The 9453-nt window shown below is 36.2% G+C and overlaps 1 protein-coding gene and 1 long non-coding RNA gene across 2 annotated transcripts in view; one reads left to right on the plus strand and one right to left on the minus strand.

Moving 5' to 3' along the window:
* Samsn1 (SAM domain, SH3 domain and nuclear localization signals 1) overlaps positions 1 to 9083 on the minus strand; it is a 47821-nt gene extending 38738 nt beyond the window's left edge. The window contains exon 1 of the mRNA XM_051191766.1: positions 8928 to 9083. Coding sequence (XP_051047723.1) covers positions 8928 to 8984 — 57 coding nt within the window. The 5' untranslated portion in view covers positions 8985 to 9083. The remainder of the gene's footprint in view (positions 1 to 8927) is intronic.
* On the plus strand, positions 272 to 3495 carry LOC127227440 (uncharacterized). Its single transcript, XR_007834988.1, has 2 exons — positions 272 to 417; positions 3298 to 3495. It is a non-coding gene; the product is annotated as an uncharacterized LOC127227440 (long non-coding RNA).
* Positions 9084 to 9453: the final 370 nt, after the last annotated feature.

The following is a 9453-nucleotide window of genomic DNA, read 5'->3' on the forward strand; positions in this document are numbered from 1 at the left end:
AAAGATGACTGCAAGAAATGAAGCAGCTTAAAATCCAAACCTCACCTCTACTAATGGAAACACCGGTGGACTATTAGTAGCTAAACTGTGTTGTTCCTAAATCTTTGTGCTGTCTTTCTAACTTGAGAGTTTCAGAAGGTAACTGTAAGTGAAGGTAGGAACTTCAAAGAGATCATTAAAAAAATATAACCGTTGGGTGTTCCCTAATCAAATCCTACTGGTTTCTTTATTATTTTATTTATTTATTTACTTATTTATTTATTTCAGTGATACAAAAAGACATCCTGGAGCAAAAATGCACAGAAGAGGACAACATGGGGGCATCCATGTACTGGCGAAAACTAGAAGCCCTGACAAGCTCATCTCTTGCAGACCTCTTTGGAAACCAAGCCTCCTAACATGTAAGAATTGGATGAGGTGGGCTTAACTGTACACACAGTGGCTTTCTTTATCTATCTAAGCACGATCCCACATACTACCACCATCAGTTTCAAAACATTTTTCTTAATGGAAGACAGTTGGTTTTTTGTTTTGTTCTGTTTTGTTTTGTTTTTCTACTAAGTGAATGTGAATGGCCTATTTGTAAAAATCTACCCGCGTCTGTAATACTAGCTAGTAGGAGAAATGGATTAGTTTCGTAATACTTGGAAACTTAGATAGACTGTTTATGGACTTGATTCTCTGTAGATAATGAAACCATTTATCTAATTCAGAGAAAGACTTAAGGGAGAGATGAGTGCATTGGTGGTCAAGGTAGTGGCTGTACATTTTTATGGGATATCATATCCATCTCCTAGAACAAAGGGAAGCTATGCTCTCCTGATTTTTCTCACCATCTTTTGAATTTCCTGCTTACTTACTTAGTATGTTCTTAATATTGGCAATCTATTTGGCCCCAAATCCTTTGCTACTTGCTTGAGATTAAAGTTTAATTTTGGATTTACATTCTATAACACAGGAAAATCTAAAGCGAATTAGTGATCTGTTGGAAAGAGTGTTCATCACTGGAAAAAAAAAAGAAAAAAATACAGTTCAAAGTTTTAATCCATTTAACAATGAACTGAATAAGCTATGAGTTCATCTATCTTTCAATTGACATACCTTAAAAATTAAAATAAAATTCAGTAGAAATAATTTTATTTTGTTTTTGGTTTTTCGAGACAGGGTTTCTCTATTGCTTTGTGATTTTGAGCCTGACGGGAAACTCACTCTGTAGACCAGGCTGGCCTGGAACTCACAGAGATCCACCTGCCTCTGCCTCCTGAGTGCTGGGATTAAAGGTGTGTGCCACCACCGCCCGGCTGAAATTAAGGTATTTTGAAGGAACAGGCAAAAGCCCTCCAGAAGTTGTGTGTTAATGCCAGGTCTTTTTTGGTGGTGGTAGTGGTTTTTTGTTTGTTTGTTTGTTTGTTTTGTTTTGTTTTTGTTTTGTTTTTGTTTTTTGTTTTTCTCAGTCAGTGAGACATACATTTCAGCAATTTCTCCTTAGAATATGGGCACGTGCTGAATATGAAGATGATGTAGGATAGTAGCAATGTTAATATTTGATGCATTAAAAGTGTGTGTACTGCTCAAAGGGATGCCATCTGTACTGATAAAAGATAGGTTCTAAGTCTTTTCAACAGCCCTCTCAAGATACTACTTTCCCTTGATGGATCTAAACTTTTTTTTAACTCTTACTACTGAAAAATTATAGTTAACTGGATTTATCTAAATTAGTATCCTAAAATTAAACTCAAGGAAAAACAGCACAGATCTGGCTATAGAAGCACTATCATGTGAAATCCAAAATAATTTTTAACCTTGAATAAAATATTCCATATGTACAGGATTACACTGCTCTCTATATAATGGAAGAATAATGCCACCTCATCAAGGTCTTGGAAAGATTTTTGAAGTTTATGGTACCAGATGTGGGATGCCTCCTTTGAGGTGTTGGTCAGGGATGTTCTGGAGATCCCCCAGACAGTATAGGCTATCACCAGTCCTCTTGGCTGTCTACCAGAACTTGATGATAATACCCTATTTCTGTAGACACCACACATTTTGGTGAAAGGATATTGGAAAATGCAGTTAGTACTGACCAGGAATCTTCCTCCCACTGAGCTAGTTCTTAGAATACTGTAAATTACTCTGTGTGCTGTGGGATATGAAGTTATCAACAGTCTACCTAACTGTCAACCCCATGAACTACATTAATCAACAACAAGGTCAGATATGTCTATTAATGAAATGGAGGCACAGATGTTAGCTGCATAACAAACTTTTTTCTGACTGAATTTGAGGCCTACTTCACAGGAGAAAGTTATGCCTCATACTGTAAATCTTCTCAAGAACTGATGGTTGAGGAGTTTACAGGCCACAGTAGTGACCCTGGAAGTCCTCCTCTGAAGTGGCCATAATACCAAACTGTCCTCGAAATGCTTATATTTGTACCAATAGACCAGTGCAGCTCTCAGACTTCCTCAGAGAGGAATCTGTATGCAGTGGGTGGTGCTTAATGCAGAAACTCCTCAGAGATGAATTTTCAGATTGTCAGAGGATTGTTCAGCCACAAATTGGAACATCTGTATCACCCCCCACACAAAGCTCTAGGGGCCAATATAGAAGAGCGAATAGAAAGATAGTATGAGTCAGATGTTGGGAAAAAACAGAAGAAACCAGTGTCTTCTAGCCACGGCAAACCCCCTGCTTCATGAACTCATAGCACCTGTGTTTGTCTACACAGGACCTGTAGGAGATAAAGCTCACCAACTGTCTGGCATGGTGGGCATACTTTCACAAACTCCCTCCCCTAACTAAGGAGCTATGGGCCATTGATGGCTTCAGAGGGAGGGAGAGTCAATTTCCTTTAATTGATTCCCCTGGTAGGTCAACCACATCTTAGCGGATAACCCCAACCCAATGAATATATGGACAACACAAACTGGACTTGGTGAGTATGAAAAAAAAAAAGATACAAATGATTATTTTTGACCAGTAAGAAAAATTTAGCACCATTCTAAATGCTGAATTTTAGACAGATATAATTCCTGTGCTGTATCTGGGAGGACTTGGCGGGGGGGGGGGTGGCATGATCAAATGTATTGTATAAAATTCTCAAGGAATTAACAAAACAATTAATGGACATAGGCTCCTCATGCAGTGTCTTGTTCGAGTCAGTACCAGGTCGTGAAGATGACCTCCATTCTCCTGTACCTGGTTAAATAAGAGTTAAAGTGCATTTTAACAGTCTGGATACAAAAAAGCAATGCAGACAGCTCTTTAATGCCACAGCTATGTGTCATCCCTGTCTAGGAGCATAAATTTGCACAGCGGGCAGTGCAGTGAAAACAGCTCATAATCAACTCATCACCTCTCATCATTGCTGGGATCCAATGCAAATGGGAAAGAATGCCACTTCAGTCACTGCTAGTGAAAATTAGCATCTGTGACACTAATGGTGTCTCATTTTGTATGCACTTTAGATTAAAAAGAACCTTTTTAAAAAAGCTATTTCAAGAAGTGCCATTATTTCAATGTTTCCCTTTACAATGACAGTGGTATTGAATCTCCTTAACTCAGAGAAGATGCCTGTTAAAATGCATTTACACAGATTACCATCCTGGACATATTAAGGCTGCTTTGTCCTAATTACAGTTCCAAATTTCATCTGTGTGGTCCATTCCATTTTTCTTTTCAAACTTTCTAGCATGTTCCCTCACCTGGAACAAAGGTTGACCATGAGAGAACAATAATAAGCTTTCTAAGGATCTTGCACAGCCTTGAGCATATTGGAGTTATTCTATAACGCTCAGAAATGAACAAAAGCTGGATTTAAACACATACAAACAACTTCCTACCAAGAATCACATGAATAGACTCATGAAACTTTTCATTTTCCAAATATCAGTCAAGAGCCTGCTACATTGGAAAGCTAAGCAAATAACAATATTTTGAAACCACTTGGCAATTAAGAAAAAAAATGTGCACAATTCTAAGTCCTTAAATTTGGGCAGATATAGTACATAGAGAAATTTCATAGGTACAATTCCTGAATTTATTTGGAGAATGAGAGGGACCCTAAATTCCTTTTCAAAGTACAAATGCTCTTAAAGATGGATTCTGTCTGGTCTTTTAAAAATTCATCTGGCATTTAAAACAGAGATAGTAGCAGTACAACATCCAGTGTTGAAGTAGTGGAAATTGGTATCATATGTTCTTTTATATAACATATTTTTTATGTCTACATGTACTGTTAAGGAAATTGATTTTGTTAAATATATGCAATCTTTTAAGTGCCTTTGCCCCTATTTATGAAGCTCGATAAGAACTGTTCTCTAACAGAGCTCTAGCAAGTAGTAAATAGAGTAGAAAACCCATGTAGAGCAACTGTTAGATAATAAACACAGACAGCAAAAATAAACATGTTAGATAAACCCAAGAAAGACTATGTCCTATAATTATTTGAGCATTTATAGATCACATAAACAGTATAGATAAAAGGTTATTGAGTCTGTATATGGATATGCTTACAAGTCTCTACATTGCTGTCAGCCTTGAGCACTAGTGCTAAAAGAGTAAGAATAAAACTCAAGAAGGAAGTATGGTGTGCAAAGCAAGGTTATTTTCAACTAACATAAATGTAGAATGCATAGCCACTGTTCATCAAGTTTCATTTTTATTTGGAAATTACCTACATGCCAGATGGAATTCTGGGGCACACTAAATTTGTAAAAAATTATTAATCTTTTATTTTATATATAGTTAGGTACTTTATAATATGTCTTCAGATACTTTTGGGTACCCAATATGGAAGAACATTGGTTTCTCACTCTCAACCTATATTTTTATTGTTTAATAACATATTACGATGATATTCATCTTGCATATAAACTACTAAAGTAAAATAAACTTAGCAAAATTGAGAAAGTGTATAAAAGAGAGTGATGGGAGATGTCATTCTGTATATGTTTCTCATACTGGTTAATAATAAAGCACTGTTGGCCAATAGGAAAGGAAGATAGGAGGGACTAGGAGACAAGGAGGAAAGAGGAAGTAGTAAGGAGGAGTCAAGATGGAGAGTCTGAAGAAAGCAGTATGCCGCCGGATCCCCAGTAAGAGAAATACATAGATCAGCAGAAATGGGTTAATAATTAAGGCAGAGCTAGCCGATAAGAAACAAGTAACAGGGCCAACAGTATTGTATCAAATACAGAGTCTCTGTGTATTATTTGGGGCTGGCGGCTTGGTGGCGGAACAAGAGCAGGCGGGGGCGGGCTTGGCGGCAGAACAAGAGCAGGTGGTGGCGGGCAGAAAAACCGAACTCGTTACAAGAGAGGTACATGATAAATAATAAAATAAGATGTAGGAAAACTATATTATTTGTTTTAAAGTTTTCCTCATTGGCTTATTTATTGGTTATTATAAACAAAAGAAAATAACACATCATTTTGTATATAGTATTCTCTAAAATCCATTGCATATTGCATTCATGGATATTTCAATGTCACAACTTGAAGACTTATTAGAAAATACTAATGACAAAGTCTATTTCTTTATTTTTACCTGATATATAGGAAAATAAAATTTGTGCATGGTCTGGCTATCACATGTTTTGGTACATACATAATTTTTATAAATGTTTAAACATAACCCTTCTCAAACACCCATAGATTTATTTCGTGTGTGGGGGGGGCATGTGGGCATGCGTGCAGGTGCTTTACATGTATGTGCATGTATGCATAGAAGCCACTGGGCAGCCTCAGGTGTTATTCCTCCTAGGTCACTCTCTGTCTTGGTTTTTGAAACAGTGGTTCTCCCTGGTTAGAAAGTCCATGGTCTTGCTGGTTAGGCTAGGCTGACTGTCCAGCCTGCTCCAGGATTATACCTGTATCTACCTCCCAGTGCTGGGGCTGGGAGCATAAAATACCACACTGCTTTTTTTTTTTTTTTTACATAGGTTCTAATGATAAAATGCTTGCATAGACAGCACTTAATAGACTGAACCCCCAACTTAGCATTTCAATAGAAGATGCTTCATTTTAATTACATATAGTCATCTTACTATGCAATAGCCTCCCAGAAATTCTTAATGTCACCTAATTCAGTACCACTGGTATTCTATTTACATTTTAAAAAGTCATTAGTTTTTATTTAAGGTAACTTTGGGTATCATAGATTTCTCCTGTTGTGGTACTGGAGGATGAAACCTATGGACACTTTCCGTGCTGTGCCATCTAGCTACATCCACAGTCCTAAATTTATAGATTTAAATTACACCAGATGGTTAGATAACATTTCACTCATTTTATTATGATGATACAATAAAAGAAAAAAAATCCCCTCCATACTCTTTTTTTTTTTTTTTTACATTTTTTTAAATGTAAATTTGAAGCAAGCTTGTTTTACATGTCAATCCCAAGTCCCTTTCCCTCCTCTTCTTCCTTGTTCCCCCCTCAACTCCCATCCCATCTCTCTTCTGCTCCCTAGGGAGAGTGAGACCTTCCATGGGGGATCTTCAAAGTCTGCCATACCATTTGGAGCAGGGCCTAGGCCCTCCTCCATGTGTCTAGGCTGAGAGAGTATCCCTCTATTTGAGATGGGCTCCCAAGGTCCATTCGTGTATTAGGGATAAATACTGAGTCACAACCAGAGGCCCCATAGACTGCCCAGTCCGCCTAACTAACACCCACATTCAGGGAGTCTGGGTCAGTCCTAAACTGGTTTCTCAGATGTCAGACTAGAGTCCACAAGCTCCAGCTTTGTTCAGGTCAGCAGTTTCTGTGGGTTTCTCCAACCTAGTCTTGACCCCTTTGTTCATCACTCCTTCCTCTCTGCAACTGGATTCCAGGAGTAGCAGACACCCACAGCTAAACACTAAGCCGAACTCCTGGAATCCCCTCCATAGTCTTGAGAGCACAACTCACAGTGCAAACAGTAATATCCAGCATTTCAGGCAAGTTTCTGGGTAGCTCTGTTGAGACTTTCTTAGACCAGAGTCACACTCCAGTCTTATATATGGGGTTATTTGTATATGGAGGAGTACTCCTTCTACTAGCCATCTGTCAGTAGGAATCAGAATGAAATCTGTTCTTGTCATCCCTTCTGGATTACACCGTTTATGCATAAAATATGCAAAACTTTTCTTTGGTAAAATAAAATTGAATAATAGGAGTTGTTCCTTATACATAGTTGCTATAATTGGCAGACTATTAGTTCCATAACAAAAAATTTTAAATTCATATGTTTACATATTTTCTGTGTGGATATTTTTGTGATCTATTTTATTCTCAGGTGCATTTAGTGTATTTTTATTTTATATATGAGGAAGTCAATAAAATGACTGATAGTTCACATGTGTTATAGTAATTGCTTTGATTAAGCCCATTGCAAACAATAAAAGATCATTTGAAAACAATTTCGTGACATGAATATACTGACAACACACTGTGTAATGCAGTCCTTTGAAATAACCAGATGTCATATTTGAGACATTTAAGAGGAAAAGTACTGCTTTATTTTAATTTTTGTAATCTTTCTGAAAGCTATTTCCAGCTGAATATTTATTTCATTTAATCAGAGTTATTTTACATACAAGTAATCACATGAGGAAATATAAGTGAAACTTTGAAAAAGATTTTGGTATATTTTGGGATATGTTGCTTTGAATTTCCGTTTTAGTAGGAAAAAGGCAGAATTTGCAATATATTATTCTGCTATACTTTTATACGAGGCTTGTCTAAACTTTACTGGATTTTTTTTTCGAAAAAGTGTAATATTGAAAATTATTTCCTACATTACAAAATAATTTATTCTCTTTTTATTTCAATTAAAAAAAAAGAGGGTTTCAAAACACTGAGCAATGTCACATGACACCTCAATTCAGAAGGACACAATTTCTAAACTGTTTCTTTGGCAATGACAAATAAAAGCCAAGAAGAAAATATCAACTCTTTAAAAATGTTCAGAATCTACTACTATTTATCTCACAAACATTGAAAAACATTAAATTTTCCTTTAGTTGAGAAACTTTAGAAATGTATACACATAGCAGAACAGTTCTGACATCGTAATTCTATACTAAATAAATTAATGTTACAGATAAACAAATATAGTACTTTAATAAAATTAAATTTGGATTACTCTATGCCTTTTTCAGTGGCAATTATCATCAAGAGAAAGAATAAAAAAACATTCTACATTAAGTCTGGCTTATCAAATTTACTAATTCTGTTGCTTCTCAAAATAGGACACAATACTTTCTCTAGTGACAGTGTATAAATTCATTTCTACAACAGGATACTGTAGAATAACATTCAAAATATAAAAAGAAAAATTAACCCCCGAAATCTCCATATTACAGTCTTTACAATTTCCTATTTTAAATGACTAAAATTTAACAGATAAAATAATTTATTGAGTACTCTGGGAAGACATTGAACACCTCAGTAATGAAAACTGTGCAAAGAGAGTCCATGATAGTAATGGCTTAAGCAGAGATCACCAAACAGATTTCCTTAACGTTATCTGAACCGAAACTTAGCTACCAACAAAGAATTGAATCTAATACACAATTGTGAGACCATAATTGCCTATTGGCATCTAATTTTGCCAGGTGAATTTTTCCATAGGTTCTGTGAATTAACTGAATGACAGACAAAAATGTTATGTGTGTGTGGTGGTGGTGGGGGTGATATGTAGCTTGTATGTGTGTATGTGTGTATGCATCCACATGTATGTATGTTGTCAGTATGTGTGTATGTTTGAATGTGTGTATGTTTGAGAAGTGAGTTGTATATGTGAATATGTGTGTGTGTATATATGGTATGTGTATGTGTGTGGGGTGTGTATATGGTGTGTGTGTGTTATGTTTGTATTGTATGTGTGTACGTGTACTTTCTAGTAAGAAGTTTTGGTTTATTTAACAATGCTAGAACTTAACTTACCTTCGGTTTTTGGTGTTTCTCCTTCTCTGAGGCATTGGATGGCTTCCTTTTTAGCATTTTGAATGTGGGCCGCCTCTAGTCAGTAGGTTCTGCTGTTACAGAGACAACTGAAAACAGACAACAGCAGCTGCTGTCTGAGATGCGCAGCATCAGATAGCTCTGAGCCCTGTGGTGTGGCACTTCCTCCTTTGGTCAGGATGTGACTTCAGTGTCTACTTGGGTAAAGGTTTCTTTTTTTTTTTTTTTTTTCCTCTCCTACATTACCATAATTATTTGGCAACTCTACTGTCTTCTCAGTGCTGTATACTATGATATGTTTCCTATCTCATACCTTTGGCATGACTACATTAAAGCCAAAAACAAAACTTATTTTCTCAGTTTATATTTAAAAAATTGAAGAATTTAGCATATTAAATGGGAAGGTACAAGAGGAAAATATCTAAACGGAATCAAACGGAATAGTGTAGATTTTCATTATCAAAAATAAGAGACTATTTTGAGAATTTAATTTTATAGTTCTGTAATT

The sequence above is a fragment of the Phodopus roborovskii genome, unplaced genomic scaffold (assembly GCF_943737965.1).
Source record: "Phodopus roborovskii unplaced genomic scaffold, PHOROB, whole genome shotgun sequence".
NCBI classification, from domain to species: Eukaryota; Metazoa; Chordata; class Mammalia; order Rodentia; family Cricetidae; genus Phodopus; species Phodopus roborovskii.